Source organism: Aulonocara stuartgranti (assembly GCF_965226115.1).
Source record: "Aulonocara stuartgranti genome assembly, chromosome: 23".
In the NCBI taxonomy this organism is placed as follows: domain Eukaryota; kingdom Metazoa; phylum Chordata; class Actinopteri; order Cichliformes; family Cichlidae; genus Aulonocara; species Aulonocara stuartgranti.
Window position 1 is genome coordinate 11,427,583 of NC_138958.1, and position 21,084 is coordinate 11,448,666.

Sequence of the window (21,084 nt, forward strand, 5' to 3'; positions counted from 1 at the left end):
AGTGTGAACGGTCGTCCGTCTCCCTGTTTTAGCCCTGTGACCGGCTGACGACCTGTCTGCGGTGTACCCCGCCTCTCGCCCAACAACCCAGAATTGTATAAGCAGAAGATGGTGGATAGAATGATTGATGCTGCCCTCAACAACAGTCCCAGTTTCTCACATGGCCCCTTGGGAAAATGAATTTTTGTCACCCTTTTTCCAGATCCACCCTGAGCCTTAGGAAACACACTGAAGGGGAAGCTCTCACGGAGCTCCCTCACTCTCCCCTGACTTAAAAATCAGTGAAAATCTTCAGGCAGATCTTAGCTCTTAAACATACTGATCCAAGACAGCCCAAATATATTTCAGAAAGATTTATAGTGTAAGTTCTGCTCAGATTACAAATGAAAGCCTTTATGTGTAGTCTATGAATGCATCACATTATGAATGAGTTTACTTCAGTGACTGAGCGAATAAAACCAGTAACTGTTCCCTTCGGTCACCAATTTATAAGCAGTCATACAACACATGATCAGAGAGAGTTTAGTATATTTAGCAAAACTGGGATAAAAAGTCCATGCAAGCATCAACTGAGAAATAAAGGGACCATTGTGGTGTGTTGAATTTTCCCAATTCTTTGAATCTTTGGGCTGAAGGAGGGACAATACTCGGTGTATAAATGCTCAATCAACAATCATTTATTTCCATACAATTCAACAGTCAGAGCATTACAACGTCCGGACGGGAGAGATGCTACCAGAGGGTCAGGCACATGTCTCAAAATGGTGACGGGTTGCTCAGCTTTTTATAGTCTCTAGTGGCCCCCAGCTAGTCGTAAAAGCCAAAACATCACATTTTTTCTCTGTTACAGCGCCTAAGTTATGACCTCGGCAGTTGTTTCTCTGCTTTCTGTAAGGTGGGGGTGTGGAATGTGGTCTATCTATCTCCCCTGTCTTAGACACAGAGTCTCCTGCTGACACTCTTCTCTTCATGATTCAACAATTAAGCATGTCAAGAAAACAGTGTAACACATTCCCAGCAGATCAAGGATACAGAGTGATGCACATTTATCTAATGAGCTAATATGTGAATATGTTCTGTTAACTCAAAAGTATAATGAGAACTAAACTACATACAGCTCACACACTCTATATTAAAGGGTATAATGTGATCTACAGCAGTATTCTAATTCAACTACTTTGATTACATATATAAGGTAACATATAATAACAGAATAATCTAATAGGTGCCAAAAAATGATTGATATTTCCAAAAACAATCACCTGTATTTAAACTGTTATAGATAAATTTCAAACTTATACCAGATATAGCTCTCATGAGTCATTTTAAACGTTTTTATCATAAAGTAGAAGTTAAGCATAACTTTTATATAGCCTTTATTTATCCAGGTCTGGTTTTTTTTCATGAAAGATCTGCTCAAGAGGGCAGCAGCAGATATTGTAACTAAAATATAAGATTCAATTTTATTTTATTTTCAATTTTATTTATCCAGCGCCAAATCACAACAACAGTCATCTCAAGGTGCTTTATATTACTGTAGGGTAGACCCTATACCGTTACAAAGCAAAAAAAAGTCACCGGGCCACCGAGCAAATGCCCAGTATCCCCAATGGCCAGTCCAGCTATGGTCGTGCCATCAGTTAACCCTTCGTGCCTAGGGTTGCCGACCTACAATAATACATACAGAGAAAAACCCAACAATCACTTGACCCCATATGAGCAAGCACTTTGGCGAAAGTGGGAAGGAAAAACTTTTTTAACAGGAAGAAACCTCCGGCAGAACCAGGCTAAGGGAGGGGCGGTCATCTGTCACGACCAGTTGGGATGAGAGAAGGAAGATAGGATAAAAGACATGCCGTGGAAGAGAGCCAGAGATTGATAACAAGTATGATTCAGTGCAGAGCGGTCTATTAACACATAGTGAGTGATAAAGGTGACTGAAGAAGAAATACTCAGTGCATCATGGGAATCCCCGAGCAGCCTGCACCCATTGCAGCATAAGGGAGAATTTGGGGTCACCTGATCCAGCCCTAACTATATGCTGTAGCGAAAAGGAAAGTTTGAAGCCTAATCTTAAAAGCAGAGATAGTGTCTGTCTTAGCAGCCTCGCTTCTGTCAGTCTGCCCCAGGGCAGCTGTGGCTACAACTGTAGCTTGCCTCCACCAGTGTGTGAATGTGACAGTGAATGAATAATGGAATTGTAAAGCGCTTTGGGTGCCAGCGCTATATAAATCCAATCCATTATTATTATTATTATTATTATTATTATTATTATTATTATTATTATTATTATTATGAAAGGAGTCTTTTTTATTTTTATTTTATACTTAAACAGTTTATAAACCCCGCTGACCACTGCTCGTTTATCCGTGTAAGCACATCTGTGACACAGAAAAGTCACAGAAATGTTGGAAAGTTCTGGCGCAACACCGTGAGCCCGCGGGGCCGGCAGTGACGGGCACTTCCGTGCTGTGATTTAATTGGCTGAAAGTTTGTAAGCCAGTCTTAGGCTCCGCCTTCCTCCCCTGTGTTGAAGAGTAGCGCAGCAGTGCACTATAAAGGCTCTGAGGCGGGGTGGACCGGGTCACTGACCGGAAGTAACACAGCAGGTCATCACAAGACTGTGAACCGGCAGGCTCCCAGGCAGGTGAGTGGCTCATCCCACAGGTGTGTTCCGTCCTGACAGCAGTCGTAGAGCCATGTTTTTAAGCTGTTTAACCAACTAACTCGTGCGGGTTGCCCAGCTGAGCTTTAGCCTTCGGTCTTACTTCCAGTTAAAGCTGCGGAAACAGCTTTTCTTTTAAAGAGAACCCCATGAAGACGAAAAGCTAAGGCACAGATCGGGAGACTGATTCGGAGAAGCCGTTTGTTTGGTGCTGTGTTAAGTAACGAGTCATAGTTCCTCACATGGGTGAAAGTTCACCGAGTAGAAAGGGGAAGCAATGAAAGACGGACCTGATTAGCTCTGCTGGGAATCATCGTCATGCTGCTCAGAGCCTTTGCTTAAACTAATATTGTGCACTCGGTTACCTAAATCTTTCTTAGCTTCAGAGCCTTTCAAAATCAGGCAATCTGTTGTTGTGAGATTTCATCTCCGGTTGTGGCCTCAGTGTGTGGGCATGTGCTCTGAGTAGTTCAGACAGGTAGTGACTTTTCCCACTCGGATTCATTTTTCAGTGGATATTTTCGGTGGATGGTTTCACAAGATAAAAGCCAGAGCTCAGTAGACCACATTATGTTTCACTTCTTTTAAATCGTCGGGTGACCCCATCAAATAAATCCAGGGACCATTGCAGGGCTCTGACTGCTTTCCAGCCCATGCAAAATAACATTACACATCTGTGTGTCTTTTTTAGGTGGAACTAAAGCATAGAAAACACTAACCCTTTCAAGATTTCCCTTTAACCTACATAAGTGTCTCAGTAGTTTCCGATAAAGCGAAGTCACCTTTGATATCTTGACTTTGAGTTTTAGCTCTGGCTAATACACAGTAGTTTCCCCATCCCCCTGATATGGCCCAACACTGCAAGGATGTCACACACAAAGCAGTAGGAAGAGGCTTGATAGGATTTTAATGGCCACTTTACTGGATTCAGTTGTCAGTGAGATGATCATTTTGAGAAGTCTAAAGCAGCCGGTTGTGTTGCATAAAAGCCTTCTTCATAACTTGTACTGTTATCGCAGGTTCATCTCGCACTTGATATCAGGGTGCACAGTGTCAGACTTTGCTTTGTAATAAAACTGGTGAAGATCTCATCAACTGCCACTCAGGAAAAAAAACCCGGCGTTGCTCAACCAAGCTGTTGCAATAACGTGTAATTCTGAGTCACGCACAGGCCAGAAAGATCTCTTCTGGATTGCCAGAGCTCACGAAAAACAAAAGTTAAATGATTTTATTCACACTGACATCCAAACTGTGTGAAATGATTGAATAGTAGCTCTATAAAAATGCCAGTCGTGGCTGAGGCTGTTGGATTTGAGGCTCGTCTCTTGCTGATCGCCTCCTCCTGTCAGGTCGATGAAGCCGACCTGAGCACTGACTTCAGGTTGCCGCTGGTTGGCTGCACACCTCAGGATGCTGCTGGCTGTTTCTCCAGCAGGAAGATCTCAGGACTCATGCTTCTCCCATTCATCTGCTTCTGTTGTGTACATCAGGTCATGCATGTCAGACGCTTGTTAACAGCATCCCAGGTAATACAGGTGGAGTCCATTTATGTCTGTATGCCATCTGGCAGAACGCAAGCAGATGCCATCCACATGTTGCAGGCACCAAAGGGAGAAGGGACGGATTTTGCTGCAGATGTTTCTTTCCAACTGGCTAACGGGCCTCTTTCCTCCTTTCTCTTGCTTGTATCTCTTTGTTGTCTTAACTATATGCTTAAGATACAAAGACAGGTATGTGCGTGTGTGTGCATATGCACAAAGACAGGTGTGTGTGCATGCATGTGCGCTAATTACCAAACTGAATATCCCCTCGTTGTTCAATGTGATGAGTCTGCCTACTCTGAGGTTTTCCGAGCTCAGGAAGTGTCCTTTGGGGGGAGTGACTACCCACCTAAGAAAATTTGGTCAGAGTACAGTGAAGCTAATGAGATTGTATTACCTCATTAAATAAAACTCAATGCATTTTCTTTAACTTGTAAAGAATATTATTTCTATATGAGACCCTAATTTAAAAATGCAGTACTGTGCAAAAGTCTTGAGCCACCCCCAATTTCTTAAAAAACTAATAATAATATTTCAAGAAAGTATGGCTTTTGGAAACAAAGGTTTTCTTTTTCACTTTATTTCCTTTCCTATTCAGTTCTTGTATCTCACTGTTGAATCTTTTTTGTTTGTTTAGCCACGTAACGTGACCTATGACACATTTGTTCACACATAACAGAAGACTTGGAAACAGGACAAACTTTAAATGGACTCTTCAGGCACTTTGTTACCAACAGCTTGTCCCAAAAAGACATCATTTGGTCCTCTTTTCTTTGGCTAATTGGAGATAATGTATCGGAATTTCAGGAGCAGGACCGCGCCTCCAAACGCGCTCCGTCCGGTTGTCATCTATATAGGTTCCCCCAGTTCTGCAAGCTGTTCATTCTCGTTTACGTGCCCCACCCTCCCTCCCTCCTTGTTCTCAATTATTTAACTTCTTCATTTCTATTTAGTGCATGGGGATCTGCCAGGCCCGGGAGCCACCGCCAGTCCCCTTTGAGGCCTTCCCCAAACCGCAGCTCAATTCATGTCAAACCATTCACTTTTACCTACTAAAACGCTGTCAAACCTAAAATGAGGATGTGGGCCCAGCTAGTGAAAGGAAGGATAAATGAATCGAGATTCCCAAAAAGCTGTTAGGTGAAAACTTGGCATCTTGGTATGATATGTTTACCTAAGAAGTGTGAGGTCTTTTTTTAAAAAAACAAACAAAAAAAACCCCATCTACAGCAGACTAACCATATCTGAAAGTCATGTCATTAATAAACAGGACAAAAAAATTCAGCAAAGACCAGACGGATGATTTGGACCTTCAGCCGATCTATTGTTCACTGACACCTCATCAGAAAATGTCTCGGTGGAAGGGCGGCTGTCAGGAAGCCTTTCTTGATGAAGGGAAACGGGGAGGAAAGGCTGAAGTTTATTCAGCACATCTGGGTAGAAAAACACACAGTGGAACAGTCAGTCATGGATCGGCCTCCCCAGAGCCTGGGCCTCAGCATTATTGAAGCAGTGTGAAGAGAACAAAAGGCAGAAACACCCAAAGAAGAGCTTTGAATGTCCTTCAAGAAGCCTGGAGAACTATTCCTGAAGAGCCTCACAGAGAGCTGCTCAGAGTTCAGACTGAGCTGAAGGATAAAGCTGTGTACACCAAATTTTTCATATACTGTTCCATGTATATTTGCACGAGTTAACACATAATTTTTTGTATTATTATTATTTTTTTTTTATGGTGCTTCTGATACAGGTTTTTATAAATCCTAATTCCCACTCCTAGAAGAGACACGGCAGGCTGGCTAGGGTTGAAACGACCTGCAGTGAAACAGAATAAATTGCTGATTAATTTCACAGCGTTGCATGGCCCAGTTAAGTATTACATTTGATCTTCATTTAAGACACTTTTTCATTGTATTCATGTAATATGGTAGTTTTTCACTTGAGTAATTATTTTGGCCTAGTTCTCATTTAAAGAAATATTTGACACCAGCGCAGCACTGCTCGCCGTTTCCCGTTAGATTAATAATATCCAAGCCGCCACAAGAGCTCGTGAACACTCAGTGCCCTGCGGGACCGCGGTTCGTGCCATTAGTTCTGATTTTCCTCGGACTCTCATCCATATTTTGAAATTATCAGAACTTTCATAACCACAGAGTTCTCTCGCATGATTTATCATCCCTGTTTTCTTTTTATGTTGTCGTCACATTTCCTTCGTTTTGAATGCGAGTGCAAGAAAAATGTGAGGATCCGTGTTCTGTCAGGGAGCTGTGCTCGCACTTAGAAGTCCAAGGATTGAATTAAAGGAATAAGCCCCAGATGATTTTTGTTTCACTCTTTTTAGTAACAACAGGGACTTGCGATGTGTCATCCAGCCATTTGTACTTTCTTTATTTCTAATACACTTCAAAGCATAAATCATTCTTGGGAGTTTTCCTTTGATGCTGCTGCTGCTGCCAGTGATGTTAGTCATGTTACCCTAACTGCTGTGAAGAGCTGTTAAAATGTCAGGCTTTTATTCTTGCAGTCTTGAATCACATTTTGGCTCAAATCTTTCCTTCAAACACAGATAATCATGGAAGAAGAGCTTAAAAATCATAAGTTCAGTGATTACATATGCATAATGCTTACGCCTTGACTTAACAAACACCTGTCTCATTAATTCTTGCTTCATACACAGCTTTGTTTTAATGATGCTGGAAGTTGACAAGAAAATACTCACTTCCAAATGTATCAGTTTTTAATGTAGTTTCGTCTGTGTTACATCATAGTGTTGACAAATGAATTTGGCGTGGCTGAGCTGCCTTTCCGCATGCATTAAACTGACAGGACAAAGATTGCTGCGAGATAAAGTATACCAGCTATTTAAACACAGAGTATCATAGAGAAAGCCGTTATTTCATCATGCACAGTGGGCAATGTGAGGCGAGTCTCTGTTTCTGACACTCTGTATTCCACGACACAGATTGAATCCAGCAGTCACAATGGCAGACAGCGGGAAGACTAATGAGAGTGCAGCTCCGGCAGCAGAACCAGCTAATGGAGAGCAGCAGGTGAGGGACACTGTGACCTGAAATGATCCCTAATGCATAACACGAGTCTACTGTGAACTCATTTGACACTTGATATTTCCCCGTTTTGATCATCTACTCTTGGAAATTAATAATTATTCCTTATTGATTACTAATACAGACCTGAAAAGAGCTGAACTATACTGTACTGTGAGACAGGATTGTGCTTTCAATAACGGCGACGGTTCTATTTTTGTCCTAGACTGTTGTTTCACGAGTGAGCAACTTGCCCTTGGTCAGTTCGGCGTGCGAGGTGGTTTCAAACGCCTACAGTACCACCAAAGACAGCGTTCCCCTACTGAAGGGAGTGATGGATGCAGCCGAGAGCGGGGTCCGGACTCTGGGTGCAGCTGCCACCGCAGGGACCAAACCTCTCTTGAACATGATCGAGCCACAACGTAGGTTCCCATCTCTGCAAATCCGATGTAACGTATGATAATCGCACAAAGATGTACCTCAAACAGATATTTCATGCTGGTTGCGCATTAAAGGTGAGAAGCTGAAGTCAAATCCATTGCTGCCTCAGGGATAGAATGCAATAGAATCATAAGACTGTTTCTTTTATTGTCATGAGAATAAACTTTCCAAATTTTATCGTGGTGTAATTTGAATCTCTGACACTCATCCAGTTCTAGCTGTACTGTAAACCTGACACGATGCCTGTTTTTTACGGAGTGGTATTACTCTCACTGATTCTCGCGTTGTCCTTCTGTTGTGCACTTGTTGCAGTTGCCTCTGCAAACGAGTACGCTTTGAAAGGATTGGATAAGATGGAAGAAAAGTTGCCTATTCTTCACCAACCAGCAGACAAGGTCAGAATATTTTAATGTAGCATCAAAAAAACCTAACCCTATTGTGCTTAAATGCTGTCATAAAAATCCAAAATGATAGACTTGATAAAGAAAACAGCTCTCTGGCCTCCATGTGCTTGTTTTCTTCGTATTGGTGCATTCTGGATGATTTTGACAATACAGAAAACGCAAAATGCTTCGCTGATCATTGCTCATTTACCTCTTTTCCACTAACGTGTTGTCACTGCTGGCACTAATGCAAACTGAGTAGTGGCAGCATTTTACAGCAGCATGAGCACAGTTTATCAGCTAGCATTAATGATAAACACTGGGGTAATTTCAGAGGAAGAAAGTCGTGGCAGAATTTTATTTATTTATTATAGTCGGCACCAAATCGAGCTCCGGCACCACGTTGGTTTTCAAAAGAAGGTAATTATCTTATCTCGACTTCCTCAGGTGGTGTCAGACACAGTGGGAATGGTGTACCAGTCTGTGGCAGGGGCCAAAGAAGCCGTGGTGGGGGCTGTGATGGGTGGCGTCGAGCTGACCCGGGCAGCAGTCAGCGGAGGAATCAACACAGTCATGGGCACCAGGATGGGCCAGATGGTTAGCAGTGGGATGGGCCTGGCCCTCAGCCGATCCGAGGACTGGGTCGACCAGAACCTACCGCTCACTGAGAGGGAGCTGGGTCAGTAGCTGTGCTAATCACTTCATCGAAAACACTGGGTGGTAATGAACCCGTTTGCCTGTTGTTGAATTATATGAATGTGTCTTGACAGATAAAGGTTTAAAAAATGAATAATTGAGATTATCCCAAAAAATAGGTCACAAAAGCAGGATGAGGTAATCTGGTGAAAAGGGGGGGGGGGGGGGGTGGTCATCATGACTGTTGAATTCGACCACCGTGACTGAACACGTGGATGGTCGGTGCTATTCATAGAGAGGCAGGGCATTCCAGTGAACTTCCCTTCTGTTAACTTGGCCCAAAAAGTACCTGCAATTTCCAGCACTCGCAGCTTTGACACCTGCTACTGTGATGTCATGTTATCATGACAACCTGCCATACTCCACTGTGGAAGCTGTGAAAGAGCCCCGTCTCTGATTATGGCTATGTGGCACAATTGCAACTGTGGCAGCAGCACAGTTGAAGTTGTTCCTTTAACCATCAAAGTGGCTTTTAATGAAAGCACAGTGATGCAGCGTTATGTCCTTTTGCTTGCACAGAACTGATCAGAGGCTCTGTAGTGGCTCTTAGCAGCAAAGCTTCAAACAGATGGAGGGGAAAAGTGTTTCCATCAGTCATGACATACCCAACACCCTGTGCAATGAAGATGCTACGTATTTTAACGGTCTATTTCTGTTAGTAATGTCAGGGTCACACATCTGATTTAGCACTCGCCTCTTTCAGCTGCTGTGGCCGAACCTGCCAGCAGCGAGGTAGCTACCTCTTCAGACAACCCCAGCTACTTTGTCCGGTTGGGGAAACTCTCCACTAAGGTACAGGAACGAGCTCTTCAGCACTCTTTGGATCGGGCACGTCACTACCGGGACGCAGCCTATGGTACGGTGGCTCAGATTACCATCACTCTAGACCTGCTAGAAAGCGCCCGCGCCAGTCTCGGTTCAGCAGGTAACCAGATAGGAGGAGCCTCTGAGAAACTCCTGCAGCGCTGGACCGAGTGGAAGCAGAAGCACGGAGGACATGATGGGCAGACGGAGTCTGAGCCAGAGCCAGACGGGACCAAAAATGAGTCTGAGGTCAGGACCGAAAGTCTTTGAAACAGATTATTCAGCTGTGTTTTACAGATATATTTCATAGCAGCATTTTTACTTTGACCTCCTAAGACCCGAACTGTTTCATGTCATGCATTTTTAATTTCTTTGCTATTTGGGCTGATTGGAACCTGATGAAGGTAAAAACAAAGAATTGCCTGATTTATTGATATTTTTTTTTAACCTGATTTTTGTTCCTTAGAAAATGAGATCCACATATGAGAACATTTGTTTAAAATTTAGTATTGTGGTCTAGACAACCCAAAATGTGATGTCCACATTTGACCTCTGACCTCTCCTTCAAGGTAAATAGACTGATTTTTGAAGGTTGAAGTGATAATGTATAATGTGTAGAGCCACCTTATGACCTCCTCAAGGTCATAAGGTCAAATTTTCATGTCTTTTGTTTCAAACGGCTTAATTCTTTTGCCCTTTGTTTGTCCTGGCAACATTTACATTTCACATCTGCCTGTCTGTCAAGTTGATCACAGAATGTGTGTGTTAAAGACATTATTGTCGAAAGGAAGGGAATGAGCTGCCTAGTTAATTAGAAATGTATTATATGATATAATCTCTATGAATAATGTCCAGTTACTTGCAGATCAATCCACGATCTGCTCCTAGATAATGTTTGTCTTTACTGCACTAAAAACTTGTTGAAGTACATTTAAAAAGAACAAAGAAACAATATTAATATATCCCCTTAAATAAATGCTGCCCAGAGAGTGAGCTTGCTTGGCATAGGTTCACACTCTGAGAGCTTTTTATTTACTTTCCACCGTCATTTCCTTCTGTGTCATTGTTGTGCTGTTTACATTTGGACTGTCCCGTTATCTTAGCTTTACATTTTATTCATTTGGTTTTTGTTTCCACTTACGTTCACAGCAGCTTGAAAGGCAGACCCTCTCTATGGTGCGTGGTCTGAGCGACCAGCTGCGGTCGGCGTGTGCCAGCGTGGTTTCAAGTGCTAAAGGTCTGCCGAGCACAGTCCAGGACCAGCTGACCGCGGCTCGACAGTCTGCCGAGGAGCTGTATTCCTCTCTGAGGAACACGAGCACCATCACGCCGGTCCTCCTCGATCGGAGCCGTCATCAGCTGAACCAAGTACGCGTCATGCTTTGCTGTCTTTACTGCTCCAGCTGTGCAGCTGCTTAATTAAATGTAGCTCATAGCTCGAGTTTTTAGTTTCACCCACAGCGCCACCACTCTCCACGTTAGTTCTTGTGTAATGTCACTGGAAAGTCCCATGCACTGCTGATGCTACAACATTCAAGTGTATGTTATACACTTACCAACCACTTTATTAGGTACATCTTGCTACTGCTGTGTTGAACCCTCCTTTTTTTTTTTTTTTTTTTTTTTTTTTTTGTACAAGGCCTAATTACTGGTATTTGAGTTACTGTTGCTTTCATGTGAGCTCAACACAGTCTGGCAGCAAGGTCAGGTTATTTTCCTGTGATGTCACCAGGCATTTTTATCTGGAGAACTGCTGTCTTACACATTGGATAATATTATTAATTTATTTGTTGGACCATTCTTAATCCTGGATATGGTCGTGTAGGGAAAAGCCCAACAGATCAGCAGTTTCTAATCATCTTTCTTTCCCATTCTGATGCTCAATCTGAACCTCAGCAGGTCGTCTTGACCACATCGAAATGCAGAGAGTGGCTTCCATGTAATTGGCTGATTAGCTATTTGCATTAACAATCTGCTAATAAAGTGGCTAGTCAGTGAAACTAATTTGTTTTCAATCTCTGATGGTGCTCAGTATTATTTCAGATCATTTATCCTCTTATTAACTGTACATTTTTATTAAAACTGTACTGTTGTGTGTGTCCATCCCAGGTTCAGAAGTCTGTGGATGGTGTCATGGACTATCTACTGCACAACACGCCGCTCAACTGGCTGGTGGGACCGTTCGCTCCTCAGATCACTGAGCATGCAGAGGGCGACGTGGCAGAGAAGGCCGGACCAAACGAGTAGACGCGAAGACTTCCTGTGCTCCTCTGAGATGATTCAAAGTGGTGTTAGGGGACTATTTCTAGATGTTGATGAACCAGCTCAAAATAGGTGCCATAATATTCATGAAAAACTGTCATCATCATAATTCTATCAGTTTTTGACACTACATTTATCATGCAGAAGTTAAAATCTAAAATGTGGCCTTAGGAAATGATTGTTTTGCACTTTATTATTTATGGTAGATTTGTTGGGTTTTTTTTTTTTTTTTGTTTTTTTTTGTTTTTTTTTGTGTTTTGTTAATCTCTGAAAGATTAATGTGTCTTTAAACATTTTTGTTTGGAAGGAATTCAAAACCTTCCCAAAACAAAGTAAAATCTAGTGGCGTATAGGAAAAATAATATAGAAAAGACATGAGGACATCTTGAATCAGATGCATTTAATTTGTTTTCGAATTTTACCTTCAGTATTCTCTTTCTGGAAAGAGTTAATTGTCATTAAACTGATATGTAAATAAATTTCTAACACTGCAGAATCATGTATGAGCGAGTGACTCTTTATTTATGTTTGGAAACAGCCTCACACACAGGTTAGAAACAGGAGATGGTGTCAAACAGAAAAATGAGGATAAAAATAAGTCTAGAGAGATTATTTGTTTTGTGAAGAAGAAATGATTGATTTCCCTGTTTCATCACAAAAATGGAAGTCTTTTTGTGGATGTGGAACTCAAGAAGCAGCATTAGATCAATAACATAAAACAAATTAACTGTAAGATTAAAACGCCTAAATGAAAAGGCCAAAGTCAGGGATCGTGTCCACAGAGGGACTGGGGCCGAACGATGCTGTTCTGACCTTGTGTGTGATGATCAGCTGTGGTGGTGGAGGTGGTGTAGGTGTAGTTTGCTGTGCTGGCCCGTCGCTCTGAGGGCTGACATTGGCGGTGACGTCATGGTCGTTGTTTCGAATGTCGGGAGCTAGCGCTGGGTAGGAGGCCGCGCGCTCTGCTGGGGACACAGCTCACTCAAATCTGAACCCCTCCGTCGTCGACAGCCGCCGATTAACTACGTTTCAGGTAATGTCTTCATTCCCGACTGATTCGGCAGATTCCCGGGATGTGGTACCGGTCATAAACCCAGCCGGGACGCTGTTGGGAGGCGCTCTAGTTTTGGGTTGGCTGACTGCGTTAGCAACTCTGCTAACAGATAGCCCGCTAACACTAGCGTTTATTCGATTGAAAAGCCGCGATCTGCGTATAGTTCGTCACCGAGGACGCTGTAGCATTTAACTTTCGTATTTTTCACGATGACACAGGGCCACCGGTCGAGTTTCGTCCTTCCTTTTACACCTGTATGCAGTGTCAGACAGACCAAACGTCCAGCGAGGCTGTTTGCTAATGTTTGCTGTGAGCTATTCAAGCACAGGACGCCAATTGTTTTCTTGTGCGGACAAACTCGGACTGGGAACAGCCAGCTGGAAGTTGTTCGGCTAAACTGCACGCAGCGCAGTTTTAACGTTAGCCAGCGCGGTTTCGTACTGACGGGGTTTTTGTTTTATTCTTGTTGTCTTTTTCACAACTTTCTCCATGACCAAAAACGTCTTGTGCGGCGGAAGAAAGCGCGAAACAGCTGAGTTAGCGCATGTTTCACACACCGTCATTTACCTTCTAGGGTGTGTGTGTGTGCGGCTCTTTAGACCCTTTGTTTCCGTCACCGTGCACAGCTCTCCGTGTTTGTTCAAACTAATCCCACAGCTTCCTACTTTTAAAACTCGTGCTTGCTTTGATGTTGTAAGAGGTGCAGTACATTCGGCGATCCGTTTCACTGGTATTTCTATTGCTGCTACGTTTTTGTGTTTTCTAATAATTTTGAAGCATAGTTTATTTATTAGTATTTTCAGTGTGCCAAAGTCCAGGCCTGATTTTGCAGTAATCGTGGACTTTGGCCTTCAGAAGTTGGGGTTGGTCTTAATTTTGGTTTATGAAGTTTATAAAACTGCGACAGACCTTCATTACAGCTGCAAGTAGTGGACCATAACCTTTAATTCACAAAGACCTCTTTTCCACTTGTCCAGTGCCTAATCTAGAGCTGGTTCAATGCATTCCAGTAAATGGGGGGGAGGGATGACTACTTTCTGTGCCAGAAAAGTGTGAACCAGCTCAGTGCTGCAAATTTACTGGTTGTAAAAGTTGGAAGGGGCTTTAGCTAGAAAGTAACAGTATTTGCCAAATAAGCCCCAGGATTTGTCTGCTGTGATTGTCTTTTTTCTTTAAGCTATGTAACGATCAGTCCTCAAGCCTTTCAGAGCTGGACTGGCTCTGTGTCGGTGCAAAAGAGGTAAAAGAAGTCATGATGTGCTCAAACTCTACTCTCATGCTGCAATGCCAATCTCCAAGCTCTTTTAGCTCCAACCTAAAAGCTTTGTAATCAAACAGGGACTGCTAATTATTCTCACTAACTTCTGCAACCCCATTTTCAGGATTATCCTCTCCCATCCCCCTTACCCCCTCTGTCAGAGCATGGCTCAGGAGACCAATCAGACGCAGGTGCCAATGCTTTGCACTATGGGATGCGGTTTCTATGGTAACCCCCGCACCAACGGCATGTGCTCGGTCTGCTACAAGGAACACCTGCAGAGACAACAGGGAGGGGGGCGGTCCAGCCCCCCTGGAGAGAAAGGTAGGAAGATGGGAGAGACATGACCTATAAAAAGCAGGGGTCTGCTGGATAAGGGTGTACCAGGTGAATAAGTCAGGAGCTTTTAAATGGGAGTCACTCAAAAAGTGCACTGGAAATAGGGAGCCGAACTAGCTAAAAGGGGCTGGAGAACAGAGGTAGCATTAGCTGCCTACACTGTGGCATCAGAAAGCAAGAGAGTTACATTGCCATCTGTTGTTGTACATTAACTCAAAGTGCATCTGATCATGGTAAACAAATACATGTAGGGAATGTCAAGACGCTTAGAAGCAAGTGGAAAGTCATCCATGTGTGAGGCAACAACAGATTTTTGTGACTGATCTGACTGTCCTCCCCCCTCCCCGACACACACATGCGTGCACACAGCTGCTACTTCACCAGCGGGATCACCAGGATCGGCCGGTACAACTGTGGAGAGCACAACCTCAGAGCCCAGTACAGAGGTGGCAGGAACCCCACCTGAGGAACAAACAACCAGGTATGCTGAGTTACGCGTAGAAAAGCGCAGAGAGCCGTGTTGTTTCATTGAGTCATTGTGAATCAGTGTTTTAGATGTGATTCATCAAGGAAAAATATACTCCGTGTTGGCTCTTTGACTAGTCCAGTCAGTTCATGCTAGTACCGCAGCTTGCCTCTGCAGAAGGGTAGGCAGTTGTGTGCATATTTATTTATGAAAACAAAACCTTCTATCACCATGGTGCAGTCATTTTCTGGGTGAAAACATTTTTACCTTACCCTGACGACCCCAACCTTCTAGTAAGAACTTTTCAGCTATTTCAATTTGCACGTCGACATTGACAGGTGAGGTTGTGATGAGCTTCTGATGATTATCAAAAGCCAAATTAAGTGTACGATGGGCTGTGTTGTCATTGACACTGGAAGAAAATTAGCTAGAGGATGGTGTAGTTTAAAACTTAGCTTGAGGCCCTGTTCTGAAAAACTGCAGCGTAATGCTGAATAATTTTTTGCTGGCCAAGTTCTTTTTCTGCTATTCGGCGTTTTGAAGGGCCTCTTTTATAATTTGCTTTAACTTTACCATTGGGCTAACCTTTTTAAATGTTAAAAATGGATTTAATTCACTGTGAGGAAAGTGCGATAGGTAAGAAAAGTTCTGCGAGGCTCTTGAAATTGCTAAAAATGGTTTTATATTGCAGCGTGTGCACTGGATCTGTTTCCTCCCAAAGGGGACAAAACCAAAGCAAAGAGAGTACCAAGATAAATTTAATCATTTCAATTCTTTTTTTTTTTTTTTGTGTGTGTGTTTTTTCAGTATTTTTATTTAATCTAAACTGAAATTTGCTGACTTGATTTGATGCCCTGTTAGTCCCAGCTCCACCAGCCCAGTAACTCAACAGATGACAGCTATGAGCATCTCCCAGGATTCAGGAGCTGTGGATTCTGATCGAGCAGAAGCCGAGGAGGGTGAAGAGGAGGGTACTTCAAACAGCACAGGTAAACATCGTAGAAAGCAGTAGTTCATTCCCTACCCACCGTCCACACGGTCGGCCCTACTCAAAGCAGAGGAGTACACTATTAAGAACTGCTGCGTGAATAAACAATGGGACGCACTCGCCACCGTGTTTCGGGAGCGTGCCTGAAGTGATAAACACAATATGCTCTGTGATGACTCCATTGGTTTTCCCGTTTTATTTCATTTTGCCTTCTGCTGTGTGGCATGTTCTGTGTTGCAGTCAAATAACTGTGTAAGGAAATCGTGTTTTTACGTGTTTAAATAATATTTTATAAAGCTTAAGTTACGGCCTCTGACCCGGCTAGCATATTTGATTGGTTGAAGTTAATTGTGTTGTCTTTTGTACATGTGCATAAATAAACATACAGCTGTTTTACATACGGTTGCTTTGTTTTTCCCCACCAGAGCCAGTCGGGGAAGCTGCGCAGGCTTCGTCTGATGGCGACCAGACTCCTGATAAAAACAAGAAAAAGAATCGCTGCTTTTCTTGCCGGAAGAAAGTAGGACTTACTGGTAAGTGAGGGAAGAATTTCACTCAAGTTTCTTATCTGTTTATCCTGTGTTTTATGAGTCGGCAGGGGTTCCTCACCCCTAATAAGACATTGATTTGGCACACGGATGTATGTGGTGCAATGTCAAAGACATCTTTAATATTCTTCGCCTGCAGAGCTTTTGGAGCTAAACCTGTTTTTAAAGGACAATAATGACAGCTGCACACAAATGATTCATATGTGCATTTATTCTGTGATGATTGCTTATGTACAGCGAGCGACATTCTGCACTTAAGTGATACATTTCACAGTGTGCAGCTCGGTCCTTTTTTTTTTTTTGCTTCATAGGAGACTCTGAGACTTAATAGCAATGATTATATATCAGCTTAATTGAGACCACATCCTGAGTTAGCATGTAAAATTGAGCAACATCATCAAGGCCCAGTCAAACTGAATTTAATTAAAACCTTACACAGGGCAGTGTAAGAATAAGTCTGTAAAATAATCGGGATGTAGTAGGACTGGGTGATGCATTTCTTTCTTTTTTAATATAGCCTCAGTCTCCCTCTGCACCTCGAGCTGACTCTGTTTTCCTGCAGCTTGGAGAGAGACACAGGGCTGTTCCCAACAATGAAAAATAACTCTTTAGTTTACGGATAGACAGCATGAAAACTGAGTTTTCATAATGTGCGTGTGTGTGTAACCAAAGCTTATTAACTTTTGGAAATGGTACGCTAAAAAGAAGTCGGTGAATTTTACCTCACAGAAGTTGGAAGATCTGAACCAAGTCATGTGGTGAGATTTACCGACCTAACAAGGCAGCAGTCAAGGAACAATTGCCGTATTTTTTTTTTAAGGTCAAATGAATGTTTTTGTCAGTGGTGTCTTAGTAGTCTGGTCTGATGGCAGGTAATGCATCAAATATGCTGTATATAAACCCAAACATATGTGGGTTTTACTGCTGGCCCTATCTACTGCAGCACATAGTTTCCTTGCTACTCTGTCCTCTTGTCTGTTCTAACACACTGATTTGGGGTCAGCACCCGAGAAATGAAACAATCCCAAATTGAAGAAAATAGCCATTCTGCCCCAAAACGAGATGTGAGTTTTGGTCTCTGGTGTCCAGATACATGTGATATCTATAATAAAGCGTCCAAGTTTAATTGCTTCTTTTTCCTCAAGGTTTTGACTGTCGCTGTGGCAACCTGTTCTGCGCCATCCATCGTTACTCCGACAAACACGACTGTCCCTATGATTACCGGAGCGCAGCCGCTGCCCAGTTACGCAAGGAGAACCCCATCGTAGTGGCTGAGAAGATTCAGAAGTTATGAGGACTGAGAGCAAAAAAGAAGTTTCTGACTTTGTGAATTTGAACAATGGCGACTTGGATGAAAACACCTGATATCGTGGCTTCATTTGTTCATGGTAGTGTAAAGCGGGCGGGGTGGGGGTGGTGCGGTCGCAGCCACAGTCCAGACACTTCCCTTACTAGCATCTCCCTCTCTCTCCACTTGTGGCTGCAGCGCGCGCGTGTGTTTGTATGAAAGTGTGTGTGTGCGTGCACATTTGCTTGAGAGCTGGGGAGAGAGCCATGAGGGCTTGGTGGACATTTGTTTTGCCGTGGGAAGGGCAGGAATTTGATTTTTACCCCTTTTGTTTTTTTTGTTGTTGTTGTTTTTCCACTTAGCGGGATCGTGTGAGTGTATTTTTTTATACAATCCCTGTAGGTAGCTGAAATGAACGAGGATAAGCTGTTAAGGAATGTGTCAATCGGGATAATGACAGAAACACATTTAGGGGGTCTAGTGACTCATGTATCAGCAAGACCTTTAAGGGCTTTGGAATATAGTATTTTATCCCAGACTGAAAAATGATGTCAACTACTTGTCAAATTGGCAACTCCTTTACTCTGTGGGCGACCACATGTAGTACTCCAAAGTCTGAGTTTTCCACATGCGTCTCTCTTTGATATGTAGGCTTGTATGGATACCGGGTGCATGAACAGTCATTGGAAGGGGAAAGCCGGGGAGGGAAACAAACGACCTTGACTTAACTGTGTGATTGATTTTTTTTTTCTTCTTTATTTTAATGAGCGTATGACATCAGAAGATCTATATTAATATATTGTAGTTAGCTTGAATTGTGTGATTGCATTCTATTTATTTTTTATTGTTTGGTTGGTCTGTGCTGGAGGATTGGCAGCATGTGTCCGCGAATCTTTAACGATTTGCTCTTAACTTTTTCTTCGATTATATTTAAGTAATTCCATCCTGATTATGTAACCAGTGAAGAAGAAAATGCGCGCCCGAGCTCTGACGTGACGGAGCGGAGCCCGGCTGAGCCGCTCGGAGGGAGCGAGTGCAGTAGGATGTCAGTGATTAAGGCTTTGGGTATGAAGCACAACGACGTATGTCCGCTGCAGAGCACAAGCTACGGTGCCATGCCCGCTCAGTTTTGTTCAGCATTCGGGTCACTTGCAGTTTATATCCGAGCTGTATCGCAGCCTTGCTGATGAAATTGCCTTGTCGAGTTGCTGAGATTTTCTTCTTCGGTAAGGCGGCGCGCTCGCCTCGAATGACCTTTTATGTTCTTCGGAGCCTGTATGAAGCTCCACGTTTCTCCTACCACCAGCAGACCACTGACACATGCTGAATGAAAACTGACCCGGGTCGCAGTTGCTCTCATAGACGATGGCGTACGTTCTGCTCAGCGTTGCAGTGCCGCAGAGTTGCGTGCTGTGCTTTTACAGTGTGCTCAGACTGCTTCTAGCTAGCTTCTTCTAGGAAGATCAGTCCCACGTGCATGTGTGCAGTCAAACACGCGTTGCTGTTTTGTGACCGCGTAGTTTGAAATGAAGCTGGAATGTTTAAAAAGCCGCACAGCAGTAGCACAATGCATGGCCGGAACCGTAAGGTTCCCGTTAACAGGACTGTTTTTTTTTTTTCCTCAAATGTAAATACCATACAGCTCCTCTTCTTATAGTATAACCTCAATGTAGATTTTTGCCAGGTAATAAAGGTGGGGAATTAAGGCAACAAATAGTACTCTCTGTATTAAAGTGCTTTTCATAATTATCCAAAAAAATGTGCTACAACTAGCACTGATGTTTTCCCCATCTTGTTTCCTCATTAATTTTTCAGGTTTTTACGTGTAATGTTCAAATTGTTTAATAACCACTAGTATCCCCTGCAGGCCACGTGGTTTCTATTTTACCATACTAGCTACACTCTTAACCAGCCCCCCCTCCTCCCTCCCGAGCTATATTAACGTTGCTGAATAACAGAGTATCTCAGTCAGAGCTTTTATCCTGTTACTGATTTGTAGCAATAGCGATATTACTGAAAGTTTAAAGGGCCCCAAGCAAGAAATAGAGGGTTCATCTTTTCATTATTAAAAGCTTTCCCTGTAAATGTTGCTTGATGCGGTTCATTATATATTAATGAAAGCTGGAGAAAAGTTGCATTTGAATTTTCAGGGAATGCAATTTAAAAAATAATCCACCGCAAAAGGCGAAAGAGAGGAATCACACTCCTCCGTGTGTCGGCTTAGTTCTGCCTCTTCTGATTGAAAAAGAGCCTTCGTCGAGTCTTTGCGTTAATGGCCGACGTGATGACTTGGCATGCCGACGGCGAGACGTTTTGCCGTGGATGAGTTGAGCCCGCAGTGACGGTGATTTAACTTCTTCCACCGTCACACCTACAGTGTAAATTTCAAATTGAGAAGGTGTTAACTGTGATATTCAGGGGGACGAGTGGTTGGTGCTGCTCTGCAGTTCGTTGTGTTTTAGACACAGAATTCTCAGACTTGGTTGATGATTATAAAACATCGTTGCATACGGTAAGCTCGGTTTTCCTTTACAGATTAATTGTCTCTTCATGGGAGAATTTTCCTGTGATGATTGTTCAGTTATGTAAATCATGGGGGGTTGCATGGTTTACGCTCATTTTCTATTGACTGCTCATATCAGTGCTCCAAACGTTTCAGCATGTTTTTCCTGATAAATGTGAGCAGTTTGAATGTAAACCACCACAAGTCACACGATAAGTCGTGTTGCCGTCAGACTGACTGTCCGTTGGCCGACGATGGTTGTCTTTATGTGATTTGAGACATTTGAATCATTCAAATCTTTTGACTGTTTGACTTGCCACCAGCAATTAGGGCTACGTGACCTGAGTAACTGAGATATTATCAGTGCATATACTTGTTTTGTTTGGTTTTTTTTTTTCCCCTTTTTTGTTGCATTGATTATTGTTTGATGTTCTCACACCTTTCATAATCAGTGTCTTCATCATGCAAGGGTTTTGATTGAGAATAATAAACTTGTGAGTTAGGATGAATTTTCTTCAGCTTCACTGCAGGAATAAAGACATATTATTCTGTCTTTCAAGATGAGCTTTAGGGACTTGAGATGAAATCTACGATGTTCACAGAGGTGTAGTTGCCGTCCCTTGGCACTCCAGTCCCCCAGAAACACCACCAGATATCTTTTTATTTTTTCTTTTAAGAGTTAGGATTGTATGATGTGTAAGAGTAAGTATAAACAATAAAATCACAAAGTTTATTTTAATTTACACTTGTCGTTTGTATTTATTTGTCTTAATGTATGCTAAATAAATACTCATTTTAAATCCAAGC

General features: G+C 42.8%; 2 protein-coding genes across 4 annotated transcripts; both read left to right on the forward strand.

Moving 5' to 3' along the window:
• Positions 1-2,512: 2,512 nt before the first annotated feature.
• On the forward strand, positions 2,513-12,334 carry plin3 (perilipin 3). Of its 2 annotated transcripts, none has more exons than XM_082524250.1 (8): positions 2,513-2,647; positions 7,166-7,253; positions 7,474-7,669; positions 8,001-8,083; positions 8,519-8,750; positions 9,471-9,820; positions 10,721-10,939; positions 11,681-12,334. In XM_082524250.1, the coding sequence occupies exons 2-8, from the start codon at positions 7,185-7,187 to the stop codon at positions 11,816-11,818; spliced, it is 1,287 nt and encodes a 428-aa protein (XP_082380376.1). In that variant the 5' UTR covers positions 2,513-2,647; positions 7,166-7,184; the 3' UTR covers positions 11,819-12,334. The 2 variants fall into 2 exon arrangements, with proteins under 2 accessions (XP_082380376.1, XP_082380377.1); XM_082524251.1 differs by having other exon boundaries at positions 10,724-10,939.
• Positions 12,335-12,738: 404 nt separating this feature from the next.
• LOC309700606 (AN1-type zinc finger protein 5) lies at positions 12,739-21,016 on the forward strand. 2 transcript variants are annotated; one of them, XM_082524260.1, is made up of 6 exons: positions 12,739-12,866; positions 14,270-14,469; positions 14,854-14,965; positions 15,812-15,939; positions 16,364-16,471; positions 17,632-21,016. In XM_082524260.1, exons 2-6 carry the CDS (start codon positions 14,310-14,312, stop codon positions 17,778-17,780), a joined length of 657 nt encoding a protein of 218 aa, XP_082380386.1. In that variant the 5' UTR covers positions 12,739-12,866; positions 14,270-14,309; the 3' UTR covers positions 17,781-21,016. The 2 variants fall into 2 exon arrangements, with proteins under 2 accessions (XP_082380386.1, XP_082380387.1); XM_082524261.1 differs by lacking the exon at positions 12,739-12,866 and adding an exon at positions 12,876-14,127.
• The last annotated feature ends 68 nt before the right edge of the window (positions 21,017-21,084 follow it).

Bases quoted from the DNA above. Each gene is read 5' to 3' on its own strand.
- plin3 (XM_082524250.1), top strand. From the start codon at position 7,185: ATGGCAGACAGCGGGAAGACTAATGAGAGTGCAGCTCCGGCAGCAGAA. The intron at 7,254-7,473 runs GTGAGGGACACT...TTTTTGTCCTAG, and splicing joins CAGCTAATGGAGAGCAGCAG to ACTGTTGTTTCACGAGTGAG. The intron at 8,084-8,518 runs GTCAGAATATTT...CGACTTCCTCAG, and splicing joins TTCACCAACCAGCAGACAAG to GTGGTGTCAGACACAGTGGG.
- LOC309700606 (XM_082524260.1), top strand. From the start codon at position 14,310: ATGGCTCAGGAGACCAATCAGACGCAGGTGCCAATGCTTTGCACTATG. The intron at 14,470-14,853 runs GTAGGAAGATGG...GCGTGCACACAG, and splicing joins CAGCCCCCCTGGAGAGAAAG to CTGCTACTTCACCAGCGGGA. The intron at 14,966-15,811 runs GTATGCTGAGTT...ATGCCCTGTTAG, and splicing joins CCTGAGGAACAAACAACCAG to TCCCAGCTCCACCAGCCCAG.